At 37.5% G+C, this 27,057-nt stretch overlaps 1 protein-coding gene across 2 annotated transcripts in view; it reads right to left on the bottom strand.

The window, feature by feature from the left end:
• Positions 1-9,899: 9,899 nt before the first annotated feature.
• Positions 9,900-27,057, bottom strand: part of GPAM (glycerol-3-phosphate acyltransferase, mitochondrial) — a 28,670-nt gene continuing 11,512 nt past the window's right edge. Inside the window, exons 7-21 of one of the 2 annotated variants that reach the window (XM_084525726.1) lie at positions 26,955-27,051; positions 25,855-25,991; positions 24,400-24,499; positions 23,463-23,675; positions 22,911-23,024; positions 20,792-20,877; positions 19,724-19,839; positions 18,785-18,855; positions 17,456-17,720; positions 16,859-17,001; positions 15,342-15,419; positions 12,200-12,340; positions 11,497-11,686; positions 11,324-11,382; positions 9,900-10,286 (exon numbers count right to left, since the gene is read on the bottom strand). In XM_084525726.1, coding sequence (XP_084381852.1) covers positions 10,170-10,286; positions 11,324-11,382; positions 11,497-11,686; positions 12,200-12,340; positions 15,342-15,419; positions 16,859-17,001; positions 17,456-17,720; positions 18,785-18,855; positions 19,724-19,839; positions 20,792-20,877; positions 22,911-23,024; positions 23,463-23,675; positions 24,400-24,499; positions 25,855-25,991; positions 26,955-27,051 — 1,927 coding nt within the window. In that variant the 3' untranslated portion in view covers positions 9,900-10,169. The remainder of the gene's footprint in view (positions 10,287-11,323; positions 11,383-11,496; positions 11,687-12,199; positions 12,341-15,341; positions 15,420-16,858; positions 17,002-17,455; positions 17,721-18,784; positions 18,856-19,723; positions 19,840-20,791; positions 20,878-22,910; positions 23,025-23,462; positions 23,676-24,399; positions 24,500-25,854; positions 25,992-26,954; positions 27,052-27,057) is intronic. The other variant, XM_084525725.1, reaches the window with a different exon arrangement.

The raw sequence follows: 27,057 nt of genomic DNA on the forward strand, positions 1-27,057 counted from the left end.
TTATCAGAGGTGCTCTGAAGGGCACTGGCCATCTCCCTGTCCAGACCCCAAACCTACTTCACCTTGCCACACAAGGGCTGTGCAACAGAGTGTAGAACAAAATCAGGGGACTGCTCAGTTTATTTAGGGCAGGTTCAAATCTGCTTTGTATTAGTTCTTCTGGTGATTTTTGAATAAAAAACACTATTGGCTGAAGAGTTAAGTTGTTCACTTGTACACTTTGATTCAGAAGGTTATCTTCACAAGGAAAGGAAAGGTCTTCAGAAGAGTTTAAAAATAAACTAATGCTTTGCAAAATATTTAGGAGGTGCTCTGAGGGCACCTGGTACTCACATTCAGCCATGGTATTTGAGTTACCCTCCAGGTTCAGAGGAAGGTTTTCATCTCCAGGGGGGATGAGCTGAGCTGGCAGCCCAGCTCTCTGAAACACGCAGTGCTTCTCCTTTCCATCAACCTTCCAGAAGACCCACTTCTCAGCTGCCATCAGCTGTAGGGGGCCCTTAGTTTGCATGGGCTCTGGGAACCTGATGTGGGCCTACACCCCAGAAGACAGATCTGGCATCTGGGGCACTTCCGAACTGAGGTGTGCTCAGGTCTGGACTTTGAGTGATGGCTCTGTTTCCTTTAAGAGCCTGCAGGATGACTGGTGTGGTGGTGGGGGATGTGAAGTGTTGCACAGAGCCTGTCTCCTAATGCTAATTTTCTCTTGAAGCAGCATGAACACCACTCCGTGCCCACAGGCATCAAAGTCGTCTTTCAATGTGTTGTTGCTAGTGTCGGGTGACAAACACAGCCTGACTCCTGCGATTATAAAAATCAATCACAGCCACAGATAAAATCAGCTCTAAAAGACGTGCTTTCCATGTTAGGCAAATATTGCATCTGGCTGCCAAGGAAATGATGTTTGGTTGCTAATGGACAGCCTGGGGGCTGAGGTATGGGAGTGGTGGTGTCCAGGCCCTCCGCAGGAATTGCAGCTGTAGATGAAACTCCACCACCATCTGCTGGACACTGACGATAGAGCTGTTCTCATCCCTGTTTGTTTACTAGCCAAATGCCAAAATTCATACAAAGAAATGAAAAGAACAAAAAGATCAGGGCTAAAATCCTTAACCCCTTGTTTTCCAGGCACTGGGGATTCTTTCTACCCATGGACATAAGTGGCAGCTGCTTTTTTCCTTTGGAAAGTCTGTTTTTATTTCATTTTATTACAGTCCTGATACTTCTGAGGAACAATATTTAACTCACAAAGTACAGCCTGAATGCAAAGTGGCAATGATTTGGGGAAAAAAAATAAAAATAAAAAAAAAAATAAAAAACACCTGTACCAGAGCCCATGCAGGCAGTAAAAATTACCATAGCCACATGGCAGCAACAGGTTGATAGAATTTTAGTATTGAAAAAGAAAGTCCCCCTGAGCCAATTGGACTGGGAGTCTCATGATGTCTCCCTCCCCTCATTTATTCCAACCTGCTGTGATGTGGATGGGCCACACGCTCCATGATGGGTGTGGAGCTGAGCAGGTGCTACCTGCAGTGATGCCCTGAGCAGCTCTGTGAGGCCGTGCCCAGCACCAGCACCTCAGCATGGCACAGGATAGCTCAGCACCATGAGCTTTAACAGCTGTGGCACTGCAGAGGCATCTGTCCAGCCTCCAGCACTGCTCCCAGGACCTGGGTACCACAGGGCACCATGCCACTGACTCCCAGGTGCTGAAGGACTTTCTAACAAACATAGAAAGTATGTGATTTTCCCAGGGTAACATCTGGAGACCTTTTCAGAGCCAGGGGCTGAGTTCTAAGCCCTCACCCAAGGGAAGAGATTTCTCTCTTTACTAACCACTTCACCTCCTCACATGACCTGCAGCGATAATCCCCAAGGAAGGGACCATTCAGGCAGCTACCCACGTGGCAAAGATTTAATCCACAGCCCAAAGCTTCCGTGCCAAGGTGTCAGATGCCCAGGCTGTCTCCAGGAGGTCCTGAAGAGCCAGGACTTTCTGCACCAAAGCCACCTTCCAGCTTATCCCAGATCTGAAGCCGGGCACAGCACACAAGGCTATTGCAATGTCTCAAGCCTGCTGCATCATTTAGATCTGATTCCTTAATAAACAAAGAAGTGAGGCTTTAATAAGAGATAAGGGAGCTTTGGACTGCCTCACTCAGGCTAATCTTTTAATGGTTGAAAATGATAGACAAGCTGCTCCAATTTCTTATCTAGCATTTTGCTTTGAATTATTAATATCCAATTTGTACTTAATTCACTTAGTTCAGAAAATTAACTACATGTGTCATGGGTTCCAACATTTTTCATTTTTTATTGCATTCTGCACCGGCAAAGGGATAACTTTGTATAAACCAATTAAAACACAAAAAAACAACCAACCTCCTGCCCTGCATTCTCTCTCCTAACTTTCTGGAGCATATCCAGAAATAACAGCTTTAAAATTTCTATGCTTCCTTGCTCCAGATTTCCCTAAACTACAACTGGGGTTAATGATTATAGCTAGCAAAGGGATAAAATTCTCCTAATATCTAAAAGAGTTTTCTGAGGCTCTTGGCAAAAGAGGAACAATTTTGAGTAAAAGGGACAGAATTAGCAGTGTTAAAGAATGAATGGAGCTAGTGCTTTTCTTCAGGGTTTGCAATGAAGGAGAGATGAGGACAAAGTGATTTAGGAAACACAAGTTCAGACTGGAGCCGATAAACAATGCAACTCCTGTTCTGTTGTGACTGCTGATCCCTTGCCATCATCTTTATTTCAAACTGGAATGAAAAACTGAAAAGGGTACATCTCCTAGACACTGAAAATTCTGAAAATGGTGGCTTTACAATAAGATGTTTCCTTACAGTTATGTCAGACACTAGTTCATAGCCATTGGAAATAAAACTAGAATTAATTCATATTATATCTAAATATTACAAGACATGACACAAGATGTCTAAATTTTCCTATCTCCTAGAGACAGGGAATATTCATTTTGTTCCACGTAATGGTTTATACATGGGATTTCAAAAATATTGTCCAAAAAACATGTCCTGTGCTGTCTCCCTCAAAACATAATTTCTTTGCATCGAATGCAGTTTTCTGGGAACAGCAGCATAGCAGTAAAATTACTCTCATTTAGTCATTCTGATCATTTTCAAAAAAGATACGCAACATTTATTCAGAAAAACAAATATTACTTAATGAATCAAGCTAGTAGCCAAAAAGAAGGGGAGATGGATGACCTTCCAATGGGAGCTCAATGAAACATTACAGACATTTCATTTGGAATTATTTTGCTGAAAGTTTTTATGGCAAATGTTTCTGAGAAAAGGTTTGCTCTGCCTTCATTTTCAACATTTCAAACTGAATTTTCAAGCTGCTTGTTAACACAGCAATTTTTAAGGAAAGGGGATTTTCTGACAAAAAAAAAAAAAAAAAAAAAAAAAAAAAAAAAAAAAAGATGAAACTTACTCATTATTTTTAATTACCACACCTGTATTTTAAAGGATCTAATGCTTACATTTTAGGGGCTCTATTTGAATGAGAAAGCTGAAGAGCTGCTCTTAAAAGGAATGGCAATGACACACACCTGGACATGGGAATGATCACAAGTGTCTGAGCCTGTGGCATACAGGAAGAGGAAGCTTTGGAAATCAGAAGTTATAAATGGCCAGAGAGAGAGATTTGTAGGCAGAGGTGCTGAATTGTGATAAGTCAGTTTAATTAAGGGGGATATCAACACTGAAAAAGGGCTTTTACAGCTGACAGGTAGCATTTAAATTGTCCTTCTCCGTCCTGAAGAGGTAAGAGGATGTCTAATTCAAGGTGCCTAGCACCACTGCTAAAAATAGGCTTCAGATAAATTTAGGTAACCCATGCATTAACATAGGCATAAGGCGAGCCCATGAAGTTTTCCAGACATGCAAAAATACTTAACTGAAGAACAAAACTAATCAATCAGCCCTCCCTGAGTCTCATCTGATGGTGGAGAATAAATCAAAAGCAAGACAGGTGTTTTATTGATGCACTCCAGCTGGCTGTTAACAAGCTGTGCTGGGTACCCATCATGTGGCAGCCATCACACAGCACAGAGCTCACGTAAAGAGGCTGCTCAAGCATTTGTTTTGGGTTCTGGAAAGACTCCCAAAGAAAACGTGTGGTGCTAAAATAGTGCCACCATGTATTCCGTGGCATTTATAAACCTTGTTGACTTTGGGTAGATACGATCAGTGGAGCCCAAAGCCCTGAGATAACAAAATAGTCAAGGCAGTGGTAAACTAAAAACTCAGGAAATGACACTTGGCTTCCAACATTTCCAAAACAGGGGCAGAGTTAAACTGTAACCTGCCAACAGATTGCAGGGTTAATTTTTAATTTGTTGTAATCTGCCAGGAAGAGTCTGGAAGGTGAAAATGCCAGGGGCAGGATTCCTTCAGTTTTCTGGTCACTGGAGGTTTTACAGCTGGTAGGATGCTCCTACACATCCCTCGTGGAAGTGCTCACACAGGATGCAAGGCACAGTGCAGAGGCACAGTGACGTTACTTGGTTTGCTCTCTATTCCTTTCCTGGTGACTTCTGGTACTGCATGCACTTTTTGACAAGCTGAGACACTAAGCAAACATCTTTACAGAACAATCTTATTAAAGCCCGCATGTATGTTGTCCTGTATGGTAACAGGCACAAGTGGTGTAATTTGTATTAGAGCTGTTCCTGATCTCAGGGCTCAGGAATAGAGAGTCAGCCAGCCAAAGGAGCCTGACCAAGCTGCTTCTGCACAAATCCAGTCCTAGTATGCCTAGGAAAGGTGCCTGGACCTGGAAGGCTGACCTTCACCATCCATCCATTCTGCTCATCCCACACCACAGTGTAAACGTGGACAGAGGCCATAGACCCAGCACCAGGAACAAAGGGAACTTCGGCCTCACCAGGCCACCTGTTTCAGGGTTTCTCTATGCCTCCACTAAAAAAGATTTTACTGCATCCAACCTGATTGTTTTTATTGCAACTTGAAGACAAAATTCACTCTCATACAACTTAGGAGCTTCCATATCTATGGAATAATCCAAATTATTCTTTTCTTATTCCTATCCATCTACCATTTTCATAACATCATGCCACTTTTGGCCCACATTAAGCCTGTGATCTACCAGTAAACTCAAGAGGTTTCTCCAAAGAATTGCTACAACTTCCAGGGTGCCACCTGGCTCTGACAGATCTTGTTAACTACAGATATACATGTAAAGAGGATACCCTCTGTACCATTCCCCAAATCACCGAAGAGACCAGACTTGGAACAGATGCTAGTGGAAGTGTCCACTTTTAATAGGAATCATTTCAATCCATAAATCCATAATTTTTCCATTCTGACTGTGAATTGTTCTTTAAGGAGAGAAGAAAACAAAAAACTTTTAAACATATGCAGCCTTCCTGAAACTTCCATCACTTCCTAGATGGAACACAGCATCAGAAGTGACATGGATTTGGAGAAAAAGAAAAAAGAGAAAGAGGTTCATAGGTGTCGTTGAAGCCACGCATGGCTTTAGACACCCTGTCTGAGCTCCATGTCTATCTGTCAGGGGTTGTTCCTCTGTAAAGCATTTGAGACCTAGAGACTGTAAGTACTACCAGGCTAAGAACCAGTATTATTACTATGCTGGAGAATGTCCTTTTAAGGCTAATTACTCATAGAAATCTTTCCATGCATATTTTGTTGAAATTTTGCATCTGTAAGTACACATGCACCTAATAGCTATACAATAATTAGTTAGCTTTTGTTTCTGTTTCTGTCAATGGTTATGATATAGATGAAGTCTAAAAGTCTCTTCAGGCTTTACAGTCTCTAGTGCCTGAACTCTGGCACAACACACAGCAATGAACATTTCATGCATATTCCTTCACAAAAGTCAGAAAGTTTCAGGTGGGACAACATACAGAAGAATTAACAGGGACAATATTTCTCACCTAGGAAATCCAAAGTGCAACAAAGATCTATAAAAGACTGAAAAGAAAACGTTTCAAGTAGCAATTCAGATCAAAGGGGATCTTACCTTTTAAAATGCAAGGCTGCTGAAAACTTGGTGTACCATAGGAGAGAACAAAGCAGAGAGTTCAAATCAAGTGATCCTTCTAAATAAGCCTGACAAGCTTTTATTACAAGAAAACTGAATTAAGTAAAAAACAGAGATAAGTGCTTTATCTGACATTTGGGATTTTAGAAGACTGAGCAATAGGAAGACATTTACACAAAGAATAACTTGTAAGGTCATCACCAATAAAAATTGGGTTTTATTCAAGCTATTCACTATAATTAAATTTCAGTTTCCTACCTCAGCCAAGAGTTGTCAATTAATTGAACTTTGCTTGCAGGTGAACATTGCTAGAGGCCTCTTAAAGAATCAGTTGATTATGACTTCTTTTTTTTTTTTGAAAGGTGAAACAGCATCCCTCCTTCTCAATTTAAGTAATGATCATCTATGCAGGTTTTATTATATTAAAGCCCCACTCCAATTGATTCACATTTGCCAGATGCTGTCAGAGTTGCTGAAAAGGGGCTTATTGTTCTCCTGGTCGGTTTGAAATCACCACGTGAAGGGATAATCTGTAGAGTTAAGACTTCTGCATGGCCCACCCCTCCCTGTAAGGTAAGAGGAACTTTCAGAGCCTTTACAAAAACATGGAAGCCACACACAAGATCCTTGAGAGGATGGGAACAGTGAAACTAAATGGCACCTCTGCTTTGTGACCAAACAGAACTGACTCAGGAGTCAGGATGTCATCTCAATTGGCTTTTTAAATGGTTCTGCTCTAGTAAATTCACCACTAGAAATTCCTCTCAGTCTCAAACTTTCATGTGTGTCCACATCTGTAAGGAAAGCTTTTCATGGTTCAATTTCAAGAACGACATGGAAAGGGACAAAATTATCAAATGAATTATTTTAGCAGGTTATTAAAAAAAACACACTAGAAAACTTATTAAATGTCATATTAGCAAACAGTTTAATTTATTAAAATGAATCCAGTACACCTCTGTGCTTCTACAATAGACATCCATTAGACATAACAAGTAAACTGTGGTAACATTCACAAGGAAGCAGTACCAGTCTCATAAGCACAGAAACAAAATAGCAACGGTATCTTACAACACCTCCAGCTCAACCTTTTAAATTTGTGATTCCAATACTTCGTGGAGCAGGCGGTCAGTCCTGTTAAACATCAGTGTGCGTATTCGCTTCCTAATCAAAGGTATGTGAGTAAAGCCCTATGCTGTCAAAGAGAAGGCAGGTATGCCTCATACGTCACTGTGAGTAGAGTAAACATCAACAAATTTATGATCCCCGGGGGACTGGGTAGTTGTGGCAGCATGGAAAATGGATTTCTTCCATCACTCTAAAATACAAGATCTATAGGATGCATATGAAAAACATTACTTTTCACTTATTGTGAAAGACCCTGGCCCAAAAGACTTGCACACCTGAGTAATATGTTTGTAAGAATGATGGGACTTGTGTAAGCCTTTATAAGAGGAGAGTCTTAAAATACATTTGTGGTAATTCAGAGTCCATAATTTCTTCTTTACTAGTTAACTTTACCAAGGTTAACTCAACCTGGTGTTGTATCAGCAAAGGAAACATGAGAGATTAATAAAATCAGAAGACACTGAAGGTGTAAATACAGTGCAAAAGTGTCGGGTATAGCTTTTGACTGTTACAGTCTGATAATTTTTATTCTGTGCTTTATTTTCAGGAGAAAGCATAGTTGTGTGTCATAATATACATGCTTGCATACATACACACTTGCTGCAGAAAGCAAAGGCTTCCACTGGCAGATGATTCATAGTACATGACTTCTCACGTGCAGATTTTTCTCACAAAACACAGTCTTAGAGGTGCACCCTCCCTCTGCATACTAAAAGGATTCATTAATGTGTATTCACATGCATAGTACCCTACCCTCTTATTGACTTACATTACTCAGATTTTTTTATTTTTATTTTTTTAAAAGGTAATCCATAAGTTATCTTTAGATGCAACACCTAGCCAGAACACTCCAGTGACCTTAGTACTCCTGGGTTTTACGGTAACTAATACAGATTGTTGGCAGAACAATCTTAATAAAATGACTCAAGTTTTGTTTGCTTCATATTGCTTCATTTGTAAAAATCTTTTTATATACAGTCTTCACTGTTAGTACACTTCAGATTTACTGAAATGTAGTAAACTGAGACTTGTTATTCAGAAGCACCTAGTCTTTTTTGACATTAAATGGAAGCCATCAGCAACAACTGTTGTATGAGCGTTCATTGGGTTAACCAACAGTGCACGTTAGCTAGAATGAGATGAAACTTTCCTAAGAGATAGAAGACTTCACAAAATAAATCATGTGCTAGTCACTACCCTGCCAAGACAGCAGAAGTGTATAAAAACAGATGCAGTTCTATGGTCAGTTTGTATCCATATTAATGTAGCTTTGGTTCAGAAATTCTTTTAAGTGTTGTAGAGCACCTGGTTTAGTGACAAAACACATGCATCTCACAGTGCTAATCATATAATGCTAACAAACTATAAACCACAGGTTTCCAATATTAATAGCATTTAATAAAAAAAAATTACAGAAATATTCTTGTTGACGAATGTGCAGTATGAATGCAAGCTCCTTGGCCACAAACTCAAATTACGTGCATCAGTTTTGTGCTGGCATAACAGTGCAAATGCTGGGATTCAAGTATGTTTGTCCATATTTTTGTCCAAAAAATATGTCCAAGCAACAGAGATTCACATGATGAATTTGGGGGGATTTTCTGCTCACAAGGCCATGATGTGAGAATCAAGTGAAACATTGCAGTAATGGAAATGTTGATTTCCCTCATAGCAAAGGCAATCTAAATGAGGAAAACACATTTCACAAGCAAACCAGCTTCATGTACCACCAAGTTATTGCTTCAACTAGATCAGCTGTACTAAAAACACAGGACCACAGCTTGCAATCTAACCTCCTCTCACAGAAGAGAAGATGAAATCTACAGTGCAAGTCCTCTGTGCAAAACAATGACACTGCAAGACTAGAGTCCTGTTTCATTGGACACAATTATTCATCATTTGTTGTTTTGTTGTGTTTTTTTTTTTTCTCTTATAAGCCAGTTAAATTAGAGCCCGAAGGACATTGTTTATGAAATTCTATGTTTCTAGAGGCTATTCCTTCGTGCTAATTTAAATCTGTTCAACAACAGAATACAATATGAGCCACTGTTTTCCTAATAATTGCAAAAGTTATTGCTGAAATTATAGGGCCAAAATTAAAAATTATTTCACCAAATCAATCTTTTACTCCACTTAAAAAAAATCTGACACCCTATTAATTAAAAAAGAAATCTTAATAGCTTTTCTCAATTAAATAATAAACTAAGATTTTACAAGATATTCACACTTCGGCAACTGTCTCCTGACTTTCAACTAGCTGAAAGACAGATGCCACAATAAAAACAAAAACGCTACTCTCACATTCTTCATGACAGCAGTGATTAGTGCAATTTACCACTGCACTATTCAGCTCTAATAGTGCAAGCTGTGCTTGCTGACAACACTTCTCACAATCATCTGCTACATGATCGTTATTCTCAGAGGTTTGTAACTGTTACTCTCATTAGAATTTTGGCATTTATGTTAGCAGTTATGCAAATCTATGGCTTTATCCATGAAGTATTTAACCTGCCTAAGCAAAATTTTAGAAACCATTTATTTAAAACAATAAAACTGGATCAGAATTAAAGTTAGTTGTTTATGCCATAAGCTGTGTTGCCACTAAACTCAAGATCTCAGGGTTACCTATAGATCACAAATATTTGTATTTGTGCATCTGTTACAGTCTTTAAAAGTACATTTATTTAAAACATAACACTGATAAAACTCCACTCTCCATTTTAAACCTAATTGCTTATTTTATTTTTTTTCAACATGTTTAACTTGTATCCGAAGTGTCATCCGAATATCATAACAGGATTGGGACTGTAAGAAACCAATAAATGCATACATAATAAGGCACTTGTCTTCCAGTAGTTCAAGTCAGAGAAGGCCTTACCCAGACAGTGGCACCTTAAACTTTGAAGGATTAGCAAATGTTGTCAGGCTTTGACACAGTCTCAAAACCTGTCTTCATGTCCCTGGACAAAGGTGCTGTATGTGTTCTATAGTACCATGAAGCTCATGATGAATTCCAGTAGTTTTTGCCTGTTGCGCTGAGGTAGGAACGTAGTGCTAAGTTCCAAAATAGTGTCTCTACATTGTTTTGTTTGACTGAAAACCTGAAACACAGCATGGATATATGTAATTATCACCATATTCACCGTTCTTAAGAAAAGAAACTATGAAAAAAGCAGTGTACAATAAACAGCCAACTCCTAACAAAAATGAGGAACCAAACAGGCACTCAAAATGCATCTGAATTGAATATGCATACACTTTGAAAACAAAAATTCAGATGCTATGCTCTAAGCAGATGCTATCTAGTTCTGCTTTTCCAACAGCAGAATAGACTAGAATTAAAATGATGAATGCCTTTACCATAAGCTTTACTCCAGGCTAACTATTGCTAGCTTATTTAATACATCAGAACTCAAGAGCAAAGACTACAAAACCCTCACCTGGCCATATTTTGCCCAAATGCTGGTGCTTTTAAAATTACAATGTTAAATCCCATATGGTATTCAGGAAGTCATGCCATTTTGATAAAAGATCATTTATTTTTTTTTGTAAATTTAAGATAGAAAATCTAAAATTTGAAATGTGAGTGGTATAGTGCAAAACTGACCCTTGTCTTCAAAAATAAAGAACATCTGTATCCTCATGATGGAGGCTAGAGGTCCAGTAAGATGATGCTCCTGGAACATCAATCAGCACTGAGACAAAATTCAGTAACTTAATAAAAAAATCAAAAAAAAAAAACAAAAACCTCAATAACTTAAAGATTTAAGTAGTCCTTCAAACTTTAATATAGCTGTCACTTAGCACAGGGCATGTTCTCTACCTTCCAACATTGTTACTGATGTGCACCAAGGACACAGAGCAGAGCAAAGAACTTTATTAGCTAGGATTAAAACACCTGGTCCCCTAGATAGCATCTGGACAAGTTTTCACAGGTGCCAGAAGTGGCCTGTTTTGCACTGTGCTCCTTTCCTTCAGCCCTGAGCTTTAAAGAAATATTCAAAAAGATGTAACACATTTGCACAGCTACACACATGCATTTTAAACTGACATTGCACCGATTTCACAAGTTGTCAAAATTGTGCTCCTTGTTAAAACAAAACTTAACAGTCTCCAGCTTTGATCACAGCACACTTACCCCAATTTCCTTAAAGACTTTCACTGCATTTTTCACATGACTGTAGGTAGCGCTCTCAGCTGCAAGAAAGAAAACACAAAGATAAACAAACTGCAATTGAACTTGGGCTATCCTGCTGCCAGGAGGAACAGAAAGAATCAAGTATGGCTCCAGAAAGAAACTGTTTGACATACCATACACAGCAACATTCTTCTCTGTCCTGCTTATTAAGTGCCTGTGTAACTTTTGAATGTATTCAGACTCTGAAACAGGACCACTAAAGTTGTGCACGAAGATGACAGCAGAGCTATATGCCTCCAGTAAAGGTCCCAGTAACCTCTGCAGGAAAGTGATGTACTGCTGGTGCTCTTGAGACTGACTCACCTAAGAAAGAGCAACAAGAGCTTAAAAGACGGAGACCAGCAGAAATGAGAAACAACCCGCACCACAGTACATGGCAAAATGTCAGCCCAAATAATTCCTGCTACAACAAAGAGTACAGGGACACAAGACAGTACATTATGAAAGCATATCAAAAAAGTAGTTTACTGGTTTGTTTGTATCAGCTCTGTGAGAAAACTGATATAAGTCTACAAATCAACATGATCAATCTATGAAGAATAAAACATTTAGACATTAAGATGCTTAGGCCTTTTTGTTTCATGATGCCACCGTTGCCTTTCCACCTCCCTATAGGATTATTTGATATATCTTCATCTATTTTCTCCATGGGAGAGAGAAAGGTTTTTTACTGACTGTAGCAAAATATGACAGGCTAATACTGGAGCTAGCAAAAAGAAAAAGGTTTTATCATTAGCCCTCCAGAATGAGCGAAGTAGTCTGTCTCCGGTAAGAGGCTTCAAGGTTACTAGCCTTAGTATCTTAGCCTTACGTTACCTTCAGGTAGCAATCTCTCTGCTCTTCTCCAAAATCACTGTCTTCATCTTCCTCATCACTTCTCCAAGTTAATGGTTCAGGGAGTTTTTTATCCCACTGCTGCTCTGTAAGACTGGGACTAACATCCTCCTGATCATCCTGCTTAAATTTGAAAGACAAGGTGGTTAAATAGGTAACATAAATAAAAAAATAAATGAAATGAAATCTAAGCAACAAACAGGCTTATTTCATAATCTCATCCAACTAAATCAGTCCTTTCATTAAGCAGTATTTAACAAGAACAGGGGAGACCCTTATAGACAGGGTTGAGACATGCAGACAGAAAAGAAATTTGGTGAAAAAGACCGTCTTTCTGTACCCTGCTTGTCACATAAAATTGAAAATCTCTGCTGTCATGTTGCTGAACCTTCCCACCAGCAGCCAGTCAGCAGCAATTACCAAGAAAGTGTTTTCAATTGCATTAGGATAGAAAGCTGAGACACTATCTGGATGCGGATGTTGCTAACCATTTTACTACTGTTAAAGAGATATTAGTAAACTGTGTTTTATTGTATTACAATAGCTGAAATACCAGTTAATGCAGAATGCCAGAAGTTCCTATTTTTAAGTGATAACTTACTGCCTCTAACAATGCTGTTCATGTATTTGTTGCCACATGAGACATGGGCTGGAATATAATCAGCTAGTTTTGATTGCAAAGGATCCAAATTGTTTAAATCTCAATTATGCCAAGACACTTAGTCCCCTCTACCTGTTATGTTGCAGCAATTCGGTTCTGCTAATCATCCTGACAGGCACCACCCAGGTTTAGCCTACAAATACTCCGCCAGTAATCTGTCTTCATATCAGGGCACGGATTTACACTCATATTTACCTAAGACGCTTACTTGAGTCTTAGGTAAACACACATTTCAAGACTTCTGAAATGAGTGCACGATAGCAAGAATACCACTGGTAGATTTTCTTCAACTTGAACTCTTTTTTTCTCACAATAGGTTGTTTTTCATCTATTTAGGAAACAATTAATTAAAGGTTTTACTGAAATTAAAGTGCTCTGTAAAGTCATAAAGTACTGTAAAGTTCTGTTGCAAAGAAAAGATGAGGTAATCTACCGAGGCAATAAGCACAATTGAAAAGTACATACATACTCGAACTACCCAAGTAGTGGTTTAGTTCTGTTGTGAAATAATGCAAGTATGTCACGAGTTCAGGTGCACAGTAATTCAGGTGCAACAGAAATACTCCAACTAACTGATGCAACAGTCAATTTCAACAATGCATCTTCAGAAATCAGTTTCAGAGATAGCAAATACACACCCAGAAGAATAAGAGAAACCTTTGTGTCAATCATTCATGATTATTTGTTTTGCTCCAAGAAGAGCTGAGATTCTCAAAGGTCACCAACACTAAATCACTTGGGAAAGATCCCCATATTCCACTTAGAAATATAAATCATGCAAGATTAAAAACAAGCGGATAACAGACATGTCATTATGATTACTATGTTAATATTCATGACAAAGAGAAAGGCTTCTGTAGTAAATGATGTATAACATCCTTCCCATCTCACAATACAATCAGACATTATATTCAGAATGAAGCAGTGGCCAGCAAATAAGTTTTAAAAAATACTAGAGATGTGTTGGGATTGCTTCTTATTTGTAGAAGCAGACAGTAGAGTGACAGGAAAAGAATTAAGAAATTTTAAAAAAGCACGTATCAATCAATTTATTATGAAATTCCCCAATGTGTGAAATTCAGCAGGAAAGTAAAAACATCAGAAGGTGCAGAAAGTAGCTACCCCTTTTAGAAAACAGGTTTTAAAAAGCCACAAACATTTCCAAGCTGTCCCAAGTCATGAAACAATTACTGCTTACAGTGTTTGCGCTGATTATGTAAATTCTTAATGTTTTATAAGAATAAGCAGGCACAGAGTTTCACTGAGTTTAAGAAGCTTACTGATAAGATATGTATTTTTAAAGCATTCAAATGTTGCATCGGTGTGGTATGTCAGATAACACAACTGAGTATTTACACACTTGCTAACAGTTATGTACATCCCACCTATAAACAGCTGAGTACCAGCTTCAGCAACCGAAACTTACAGAAGAACCATCAGGACAGGTTGCATGCTTGAATAGACAGAGGTGTGCATCTCCTACCATCCACACCTATTTTGCCCATCTGTCCCCAGGCATGGAACATACAAGTTTCTTTCTAATCCCTGAGCAGCATTCAGCTTTGGATTTATTTAATAATGATTACATCTTAAAGCATGATAACATGTCAGTAATTAAGATAAAAAGCATGCAGTTGTAAGTCCAAAGGAGGAGTAAGTCCAAAGGAGGAGAAAGTTTAATATCCAGGAGTATTGAGTAAATATTACCCACAACTATACGTATTAAAAATCTATCAAAAGGTGTGCAGTGAGACTACAGAGGAGTAATGGCCATGAGCAAGCACACCAGAAGTAGCTCTCACCTCTTCTGAAAGTAGAGAGCTGCGGGGAAAAAAAAAAAAAAAAAGCCAAATATCTCTTCTACATGCTATTTTACTTTTTGTCACTTCCCCCTGGGCTCCACAGTTTGGTTACTGTGCACAAAAAATGTCCGGGAAGTAACAGTATGCTGAGTCAGCTGCTGCCTCATCCCCACATTCCTGAGCAACATATGCCTCTGGTGACAGATTGTACCACGCAGCAACTCAAAACTTCACACTGTGTGAGCAGAGAAGGTTTGCAGGAATTCCTAGATCAATGCAGAGGAGTCCAGGAGCACCAAAATATCTGTTCTTTTACAAATAGAAATTAAACATCTGTGCAGCTATACTACAATTCTTAAGGACTCCAAAAATAAAATAAATCTCCATTTCACAAGGCAGTGTAAAATATGTCATCTTTAGTAGGTGTAATGGAAAGAGACAGTGACATTACATAGTCATTTGTAGGCTCACTTTGACCATCCCCAAATGTCTGATGCTTATAAACGTAAGAATCAAGCAGCATCAGGCCTAGACTTGTTCATTTGTTACCAGCCTTCTGTAGTAACATATATTTAGAACAAGACTAACAACTAACAAGCATAAACTACCTACGGCTAAAGTCACGTGCAAGAAACAGCACATTTACTATCTGTCATCTTACCTCGGCAACCAGAAGAATACCATACTGTATTAGCCGTTCCACCGATTCATGGCAGACTTGATATATCACCTGACAAGGCTGCAAAGCAAAATAAAATGCACTAAATAACATAAAATAAAAAATTGCATCCATTATACCCATTAAAGACACAGACCAGTTCCCTACTCTGTATAATTTTTTTAGATACAGCATTATTATTCCTATTAAACAAGTTATCATTCTTTTATTACCATAATCTGAATGTACCGCTCTCGTTTATCCTGGCAGACAGAAACATTTTTTTCTGGCTGATGATTTTTTCTGGAAAAAATTCATCATAAAAATAAAGTCATTCAGACTTACAGCAGTGATTTCTTTGGAATTTAAAGAAAATTCCACTTTTAAGAAACTGCCTTGTATGTTTTGAAACTTTTTTTTTTTTTTAAATAAAAAAGCACCTATTTTTAAGTTTTAAAAAAATCAGTTACTAACTGGAGGCAGAAGGATGACATTACTGAAGAACTCTACCATATGAAGTATACATGTATTACTGCCCAGACAAAAATACTAAATTTGGTTTATGTTTCATTTAAAAAGGTGAGAGTCAGGGAAAAAAGAATCTACAAATTTAAGAAAGAATTCAAGAATCTCTAAATTCTAAGTAACTTGTATGTATTTAAAAAAACAAACAAAAAAAAACAAACAAACAAACTAGCACTGAAAATTGTAGGTATACAGATTATCTTTCAATACTGAGATATGAGTTCTCTTCAATGTTTTGCAACAAAACAAAAAAAAAGTCAGGACATATTTAAAATTTACACTCTTAGGTATGGCACTGTGGAAATCTTACACGAATGTAAATTAGGATTATATTTTGAATCTAGAGTCCTTTTTTCACTGTAATTTCAGTCATGCATGCAAACTCATTTGGTACTCTCAAATCTTACATTTGTTTCAATCAAAATATTTAAATAGCTTATGGGGACTGCAGATAATAGTTGTAATGGTCTAATGACATAGACAAGACAAAAGATGAAGAAGTCCAACCTACAGTTGTGGGAAGCTGACAAAGAGATCAACCTTTTCTTTCTCAGGAAAAGCCTAATGGCAGCAGAGTAGAAAAGCTTCAGGCTCACCCCAGTATCGCACACTTAACGCTTGCACAAGCAGCTGGCATACACTCAGCGTGGATCCCCTAAACCTGACTGACTGATTTTTGCTGAGGCAACAATAAAGCGACAACAATGTGGCAAGTTAATTCACATGTTATCTGAAACCAGATAGCTTTTGGTTGAATTGTCCTGATGCAACTATATTCATTCAAATGTTCAGACATTTCCCTGAAAAAAATGGTAACACCACTTTTTTTTTTTTTTTCAAATGATGTTCAACTTCCTGCTGCCCTTTATCATCAGACTGCACTTACAGCAAGCATATCAGAATCAAGACACTTAAAAAAAAGCATTAACTCTCTTTTAAGTACCAAAAAAAAAGAGGGGAAAAAAAAACGTGAACAATTTAATACAATGACTTACCAAAGATATAGTAAATTCATTAGAGAGCAAGTAACACAAGCTGGCAGCTTTTCGGACAAGGTGTTCTTGACTAATCAAACTGGGGGAAGCACCATTGGTACCATTTCTGTACCTCTTACTCTGAACTGCACGAAGACTGCAGGCTGGAGCAGAAATAAACATAATCAGAGTTTTTCCAAAGAGCCTTACAGCACAGGAAATTTAAACTAAAACTAAAGTTTTGTCTATTTTTACGTCTATAAACAGTCAAACATTACACACGCATCTGAAAAACGGAGATGGAATCACTATTATTCCTTTTGTTTCCAAAGTATCTCAGGTTGAAACAAATTCCCATTAAAACATTGCTAAACAAAGCACAGGTTCTGCCATATAGGCTCAAAAATCTGACAGTGCCTTACCTATGGCAGTGAACAAAACAAAACCAAACTTACTTCAACATCAACTTTGTTAGGGTAAACAAGGGCTTAAACAGGAAGGTGACAAATATCTACTAGAAGTAAATTACATAAAAAACTGGGTTTGGGGTCGAGTGCAGGCACTTTTTGACTTCATGGGCCACAGAAATGTCTTTCCATGGTAAACCCCAGCACGTACCAATAATTGCCTCTTTAATGAACACATGAAGAACTCCATTGCTGTAGAAGTTCAGTTCAAAGACAGCAGGTATCGTTGTGCTGGGAGTGATGAAGAACTCATTGTTTCGACTAGTGTTTGTGATATTTACACAGTTCCCCAACAAATGGATGGCATGCATGACAACATCATCTGAGTTCCCTGAAAAACCCAAGTCAAAGTCACGGGCTAAGACCTCTTCCTTCATGGAGAAGAAATCTTCTACCAACCTGGAAAGATCAGTTCCCTAGAAGAAAGAAAAAAAAAGTAAAAATAATTTTCGGCACGAGTTTATCTGTACGTGACATGTATATAGCAAACACATAAGAGACATTGATTTTCAAAAATCCCAAGCCCAACAGTCATGTTAGAAAGCCTTTTTGTTTACTGAAATAGCCCATGCGTTTTGAATTACATACAATTAAAGACATGCATCTATTTGAGAATGCAAGATTTTTGTTTGAATCTTAGTTTATTTCACAACCCACAGAAACCTAAGTTGTTCTGTAAGAGGACATGTTAGTGATCTCATATTTCCATTACCTCCACTATTAAATGAATGATTGGTTATCTGGCCACAGTGTAATTAACAGAACTCACAAGTGGTAAGAGACATAGGGAAGAACTTGCTTTCTTTGTTTTTTGGCAAGATAGCTTCAGATCACATAACAAAATGCTTCCTTCATCCCATTATTTTAGGAAACTGGAAGAGTGTATCGATGGGAATACTGTTTTTGACTGGGAAGATTACACACTTGACCAGTATTTTTCAATGTGTTTTCAATTTATGTGCAATAAAAGCTTCAAATTGGAGGGAAAAGGAATTTCAGACAAAATGCCAAACATACTTGTAGAAGGAAAAAAAAAAATCCAAGCCCCATGCACAAAGGTTCCTTTAAACATTAGAATAATTTTGCCAAATTGGCACAATATTCTAGTACCAAGGGACAGCAAAACTCATTTGAAAATTAACTGAAGAGGTGCTAGTGTTTTCAGTGGTAAATGTGTTTCAACATCAGAGATCTAAAATGTGATCTTAACACAATGGACAAAAACCATTTACTCTTTAAAAAAGCATAACTAAATTTTGAATTTGAAAATCTATTTTTATACAAACACATTTTACTATCTCATCAATAATGTATTATCTCCAAGCATTCACCGCTAACAAAAATATAGGAGTACATGAAATCCACTTCAAATGCATCTCTCTTCTTTCGTCAGTATCGTGCAATAGTAGAATGCAGACTATGCTTCTAATTACCAAGTTTAAAGCACTGTATGGCCATTTATGCAGCACAAAAGCCTTACCTGCCTATGTCTGTACAGCAGCAAACAGGCAACGATGTGGGTAGACATCACTGCACAGGACTTGTTAGCAGCTAGAAGTAAACAAGACATAGTTAAATTGAAACACTTCAACTATCAGAAAAGTTTAAAACATCATTACAAATGAAACACTAGCCACTACTTTAAAAAAGTAGTGATACTGGCAGAGAACTGTATGTTCTGAATGAAATATGAAGTGTATTATGGTCTATATAGTAACAATAAAAGGGTATGAACTAACGAATTTCAAGCATGCCCTGACAGTACTGTATCTCAGCCCTTAGCACTTCAGCTCCTTCTAGCAATACACAATGATGATCATATTTACCCTACAGAAGTACCATAAAGACCACGGACAATTCTGGAGACCTGCAGGCATGTAAAATATTACAGTAACTTGAACTCAGAAGCCTGAGTAAAGTTCACAAGTTTACTAAGCTAGAAGTGCTGTTTCGTATGCATCTCTTATATCTGAATTCACAGTCCTGCCAACTGAAATGCACACCACATAGCCTGTAAGCCAGCGTCCCATGCAGCTACATGAATTCATGAGAGCAGTAACATAAATAAAGCCTACAAGACACTGCAGTAACTTCTTACATGGTGCAATGAGAAGTCATGATGTAATATTGATACACTGATATCAATGCAAACACTTCAAATTACATTAAGCTCAGTATACTAGTAAAAAAAATACACAAGTTACCAATACAAACAGAAGGTTTGTACTAACAGAAAGACAGTCTATTAAGTGTTCCAGAGGGATGGAGGATGGTAAAAGAGGGAGAACTGTCAAGAAAGCATGTGAAATGATCTCCTGGAACAGAGAGAATTTGGAAGTATGACACTACCAAACAGCAAGTTAGTTCATGCAACAAGCAAGACAAAATAGGTAGCTGACAGTGATACTGGAACACTTACTGAATAAAATGTGCTCAGCCAAGTTAGCTATCAGCTCTCTTCTGTAGGGCTCACTGGTTATATCCCTGGTGTTAGGCAACGAAGCCTCTCTACGTTCATCCACAGTATCATTAGGTCTAAAGACAGAATAAAAAAATTTATTATGACATTTAGATTTACATTGATTTTTATTTTTTTAGATACACTAACTGAATAACAGTGCAAAAATACACTATGAAATCTGGTAAGGGCACAAAACACTATGTATAACAAGCTCCACAAAAAGTTGAATGTCTACAACTTTTCCAGACACTTTCTTCACACTAAAGAACAAACCAAGATAAGAACACCAAAATAAAAAGGGCAAACAGAACATTTGCCTTGTCCTATGGCTATTCATGACTTTGCTATTACATCACTTGCACCCCACAGCTCTTTTCAGTGAATACAGACAGAAGTAGATTAAGCAAATCTGCCTAGAAGGCAGTTTTCAGCTCAGCCACACAAGCTAGAAATGGTCTTTTGTACAGACCTCAAACTTTCCAAAGATAAATGACTTTGTCTTTAGTAGGACCACACAGGTTTGTAAAAGTCGAGCAAAGACTTCAACTAAAATCTAAGTCTTCATAATCAATGCAAGTCTAGCCCTACGGTGAAGTTTTTAATTTCTGAGTGAGTCATATCCTTGAACAAGTGGTATTCACTCACAAGTTCTCACTATTTGATTTGGAATTATACCAAAATCCACCTGAGATGTTTGTGGGTTTTAAAAACACTCTCCCTTTTTCAATAAGAGTGTTATCTTTCTTCGCTGACTAAATTATTGTGTAAAATTTAAAATTAAAGCAACAGAGGTCACTATAATTAAATCTTTTTTAAAAAGCCTCCTCAAGCTTATTTGAAAAAAAAAAAAAATCCCAGAAAGAATGCAACTCTTGGAATAAACTGCACAGTTATAATCATATAATCATTGGGGAGTTCAAGCATTTCTTGAAATGTAATGCAGCATAATAAAAGCTAAAGGAAAAGTGGAAAAAAAAAATATCAATCTGTCATCCCTCTCCTCAACAACAACAAAAAAATCTCTACCTTGATGGAAGTATAGCTGGTAACAAAGCTTGTTCCAGAGAAAGAGGAGCAGGCACGGGTTTTTGACTTTGGCTGTTGACGTATTCCTATTAAGAGAAAGATTGATTTTTGTTGTTTTGTTGTTTGTTTTTTTTTTTGTACTTTTCCCACCTTACTTCTGCATTCAACTGCATTCACACTATTTATCTGAAAAAGTCAATTACTCAAAAATGCAACAGTGATTAAAAATAGCTTTCATTAAAATAAGGTTACAGAAGTGACAAGTTTGCAACACTCTATTCTCTTTTAATTCTATTTTATGAAAAGGAAAACTTTCCACTGCAAGGAATCCATACTTGGTGAAATAATGACAAAAAAACCAACACACAATCCCTGTCAGCATCTTGCTGGGAAGAAGTCCTTTCAGACCAGCTTCTCCGTGATTAAACTAATGAGAACTGCCTTCATTAGCATGAATGAGAGCAAAGTCTAGTACTCATTCAGAACCCACAAAGAGATTATAATTATTGCTTGTTGCTTCTTTCCTCAAACACCGGCACAGGGAGCATCTCCATAGGTAAACACCACTATAGAAGCTTTATCTGTAAGACATCACAGAACTGAAGCATCCAGGAAGCAGGCATCAAACCACATACTTGGAATTCTTGAATCCCAAACTTCTAAGAAGACTCTCCTTACAGGTTAGCATTTACATTACTCTGTTTTCAGGACACTGCGTTCTTCCAGTTCCTATGAAGGCTAATGTGGGAAACTACAGAGCCACTTAGCCTGCTGGTCAGAAAAAGTTCTCTCTCAAGAAAGCTTTTTAAAGGGCTTTCACAGTCAGCTCTCCCTCTTCTGCTTCTAAATCTGTACTCATAGAACTTCAAAAGCTCAAAATTAACCCCAAAAAACTCATCTTAGAAAAATTTGCAGTGATATGGCTACATCAACTTAAATTGACATAGTTACAACATTTTTGCAAATCTTGGTTAACGCATACTTAAACAATTTATGTCACGCTTATTCTATTTCTGGAGTACAAGAAAGAATGCACATACAAATGAGACTTGGCAGAGGCTGCTAGGAAGGTATAGAGTGATCAGTATTTCACTAGATTAAGAGGGCAGATAACCTTCTTTTCCTTATACTGATCCAAGAACAATCATTAGCTTACTACCAAGAATAGCCTGGAAGTGACCCAAGCCTTCTTCTCTGGAAGTGAATTAATATCTTTCCCTACTACACTAATTATAATGCAGTGCAGACAGTCACAATAATTTCATGCTGTGGTAATTGAACCCTCCAAAGCTCTCCAACCTACTGCTTTTCTGAGAGAAGTAGGGCAGAAAGAAGAATGCCTAATTAATTTGAATAATGTTCTAGTAGGTTGTTGTTACAGCAGTTAATCTTATTAAAGTCACACTTAAAAAAAAAAAGGTATACTGTAGCAGAAGACAGATTAGTGAAGTGCAGATAAATTAAGTATAATACTAGTAAATTCTGCGAAGAGATAAGGGAAAGAAAGTGAAAGCAGCCAGTAGTGAGCCAGACCCTTCCCTGAGAAACTACAGAACAGTATTTTGTGAATTAGTGTAGGCAATAGGTGAAAACTAATAAAGAACTACGGAACATGTAGATTTGGTGATATATCCATGGTGCCTTTATAACTACTAATTTGCTTAGCAACTTTAAAAATCCAATGAGACAAATACTGTTCCTCAACAATAGTGTTAACCATTCAATTACTTAAATTGAAGAACTGTAACCAGTTTCTTTCAACTACAAACATCTATACAACTTAAAGAATTACTACACAGTACACAGATCACTTCAAAAGCTGTTAAAACAAACAAACAAAAAAAAAACACCATTGAAAATATTTACGCTAATTCAAAACTAACATGATCCTTTATGTCAATTTTGAAACTATTTCAGCTTAACACAGTTGTGTTTGAAGATTCATGCCTTCAGTGAAACAGGGAAGTTACATACTTTTGTCCTACTGGAATAGAATTCTGCAGAAATTCTATTCTGCAGAATTCTGCTAATAATGACTACCCACAATGAGAAAGTAAAAATAAATGTCTGAAACAGCAAAACCAAACTTCAAAACAAATCTTCAAAATACCAAACTTACTTTTAAGGAAAACGGTTGTGCAAAATCTACTCTGACACACCCATAATTCTTCCGTAGCATCCTGAAGACTCCTCTAGCTATACTCCAAAGGCTTTCATTCTTCTTAGGCTTGCCCTGGAAAATATGGTAGTAGTTGGGTTTGGGTGTTATTTCTTTTTGTTTTGTTTTGGGGTATTTTTTGTTGTTGTTTTCTTCCAATTTGCAATTAAAAAGTTATGTTCAAAATTAAAAATGCATCCAACAGACAAGAAGGCCGAATCTTCTGACACACCTTTTAACTTCAAGTAAGTCTAGAGAACTACTGTTTTCCGTGTGTATTACCATTTGAATGTATTATTTTTGATGTCATGGATTTGCATTTAGAACTATGTTACCTATACCTCGGCACTCCCTATCAGAGAGGCTCTGTGATTCATGGCTCTACATTCTTCATCACTAATGCCAAATGCATGTGACAGAGAACTACCAGCACATAATTTAACTGTGTAACACATTCTCCTGCACATAAACAGAAAATCCCCAAGGCAAAACAAGTTGTTAAATTGCTCTTACCAGCTGTTCACTGTTATAGTGACCTTCAATTATGCGATCATAGGAAATTCCCACAGGTATAATTAGGACATCAGGAGTAGCATTTGAGAAGAGAGCATCCACCACCACAGATAAAAGACCCGCTCTAGCACTGGATGTCTTTCCACTTCGAGACCTTGTGCCTTCCAAGAATATTTCTAAAAACTGCTGCTGTCTCAACAGTTCCTCTATGTGCTGAATACAAAGAGATAGAAAAAATAAATATCTTCACATACTTGTATACTGGTAAATTCACATTTGAAACATATTGCTCCTTAGCAGCAAACATTTCCTTTTAAAACAATGGAAGACCCTGAGTTGGCAAGAATACTTGTAAGAACAAAAAAAAAAAAAGGCAATAATTACTGCTTGACACAAACCCAGACCAAACTGCAGTTTAATTTGCATGAATATAAAAGCAGTATACTGCCATTTGTTCAAGAACATCTCTAGCAACAGTTGATCTAGCAGATTTGCATACGTCTCTTCTGGTTCCTTAGTATATCCCATCTTCTGAGATGCAAATAGAGCTGTTTTACTGAGTTGCACAAAGAGCTACATCAACATATCATAAACAGAGACTTCTATTAAGTTAATAAAATCACTGTAGATAAGCCCCAGTACAAAAGAAATCAGAGAAACAAGACTGAAGTTTAATATTAATTCAGAGAGATTAATTCCACTTACTTTAACAAGGATTATACAAGGTGAGAATCTTCTCATCCTCAAAGGTACCAGGCATTCCATTCTCTCTTATTTCACACATTCAAGACTTGATACAAAAATGTATCCTGCTTTTCTGACATGAACCCCAAGACAAATTCAAAGCAGTAAAAACCCTCCCCAGACTGATGGAAATTACTCTCCTACTTGCCACCCAACTGAAATGCTACCTATGGACACAAAGACAAGTACATACCACATAGAGCAAAGCTCTGTAGAGGAAGTCCTTACGACCATCAGGACTCTGATCTAACTTTCGACGAATGAAAAATCCTCCTAGTTTGCGGATCAATGTGCTACACAATAAAGAGGAAATAGACTCATTGGTTTCAGATTATATGAAACTACTACACAGCCAGTGTAAAATTCCCAGCACACAACAGCAACTGAAATTACCAAATTTACCTAATACTAAAATGTATTATTCTACTTGCACATGATGGGATCACATATAAACGTTACTGTTTTTAATGAAATAGGCTACTATACACTCACTGTCTTGCTCAATGTCACTACATGAACAGACCACTTACCCTCTGTAATGATCCTGACCATTGTACATCAAGGAGCTAGTGACCCAAAAAACAGTTAACCTGAGTTAGCTCAAATCTGCATTGTGCTGCATGTACAGCTTGGCCTTCATGCCTGTGTTGTGAGGCAAACATCCCTTGGCTGCAGGATAACCGCAGCTGGTTTGTTTTAAGAGAGTAAGATGCAGGCAGCTCCCACTTAATGCCAGCAATTACACCACCTGTGTGGCCTTGTCTTTATCTAAAAGTGCACCAAGAAGTTCTCATAAGAATGTCCTTCCTGTTTGACAGAAAAAAATGATGGATACAGCTGTTTTCTTGCAATAAGATCCTGTACAAGCTTGAGTGATCAAAATGTAGTAACCTGTCCTGTGGGCAGCATCTGCAGCATGCTGCATGTATATCAGAGATCTGTTGGATGCTGAACAACTCAGGGTTCCCAGCATCTAAAGGGACGTCCTTGCTAGTCTCTCCTTCTTTACAGCGTTAGCTCTAATTAATGGCATCTTAAACTATATTTCATAGCATCTGAGTGCCTTTCTTACTGGGATGATCATGGACCAGCACCTAGTGGTGCAAAACACCCTCTGAGTCAAGATATTCTTCTTTTCTTGCTATTTCCCACAATGTCCAGTGGCTCTTCAGAGATCAGGTATTCCTGAGTTCTTTGTCACTGGCAAAAAAAATACCTAAAAGATCTTCAGACATTCTTCAGCTACCAGAAATAAAATTTAAACAGAAATCAAACTGGAGTGCTTTCCCACAAACTACTATTCACTCAGTACTGTCACTGCCCAATGGTCATCTCATGTAACTTTACAAAGAGTAGCTGCCTATTCACATATGGTTTTCACGTATTAATCTTTCTTTACTCACCTACTCACTTTGAGACTCCTAGAAGAAATTAATATTATTCTTTATCCCACTTAATTTCACAAAAGGATTTTATTATGGTCTCTCTCCAAGCATGCAATAGGAGCCAAAAAATTCGACAGAATTGCCCAGTAATACTGATGCCCTTACAAGTGGATGTATGATATAGTGCACAACTGGTCAGTTGATCATTCCCCCACTTCAGCCTTTTTCAAATAGCGAGGTTCCACATAGTTTATTATCATTACCTGAAGATGGGGATGTTGAGATTGTTCCCTGCAGCAATATAAGGTGCTTTGATGTTATGGCAGAAAAGTATGAATGTAAGGAGCAGGTAGTCAATGTGAGATTTATGAACAGGCAAGAAAATAAGGGGCAAATTCATCTATGGAGAGGAGAGAAAAAGAAAAAAAAAAGACAACTGATAAGAACCGTGGAACATTATTCCTTTTCTAAAATCAGTCATCAAGATTGCTAGCATATTATCAGAACTGATGTTGCCAACATTCAGTTTGTTGACTTCTGGTTGTTGTCACTCAGCTGTGACAACAATGAGAATATTTCAATGAATTCTACTTTTTAATTTTCAAGGACTGCAGTTTTTAGTTGTAAACATTACCAGACAGAACCATTGATATTCTTCAGACTCACAGTACTGAGAAAACAATCAAAAAGTTTCAAGGGATGTGACCAAATCAGCATCACCAAAACGTTGCTATTTCTTTCTATAAGACATCAACAAGAATCTACAAATAGTGGGGTTCCCAACACCATAACCAAATATAACGGAAAATATCAGGAACCATTTTTTTTTAAACTTATCTAATGCATCTTTATAAAGTAAACTCTGCAAAAAGAATCAATTCATTTGAGTGTAAACAAGATGGCTGAATTTAGGGGTTATTTTAATCAATTTGAGTAAATATTGCAGGACTGAGAATAGATTGCTAACGAGGAAGACAAGTTCTTAAATTTTTTTATTCCAAATTAATGTAAGAGAAATTCTGAAAATCCTAAACATACCTACTAATTTATTACTGGCTGCCTCAACACAGAAAGAAATAATGCTGGATGCAGGTTTATGTGAGATAACCATTCAACCTTACAGTTAAAATCTGATCCTGAAGCAAAGATGAAGACACCGCTGACATAGTATTTTATATTACACAACTCAAAGAACATTGCATTTAACTAAAAACATTATTTCTGAGCTGAAGACAGATCTGTCTAGAATCTGGTATGACAGAGACTTAGAAGAACTCTTCTGAAAAGAGAAAGCACTGTAAAAATTAAGAGAAACTCCATCAGAAATATACCTTACTAGATATTTTTCCCACCCCACACTTACCTCTGTTGCTGCTTTGACCATTTCTATTTGACCTCTGTGGATCTGAATATTCCAGAAAAAGCTATTAAACAACTTCAGCAACACCCAGCCAGTCAACCTGAAA

Source organism: Aythya ferina, assembly GCF_964211825.1.
Source record: "Aythya ferina genome assembly, chromosome: 7".
Taxonomy (NCBI): Eukaryota; Metazoa; Chordata; class Aves; order Anseriformes; family Anatidae; genus Aythya; species Aythya ferina.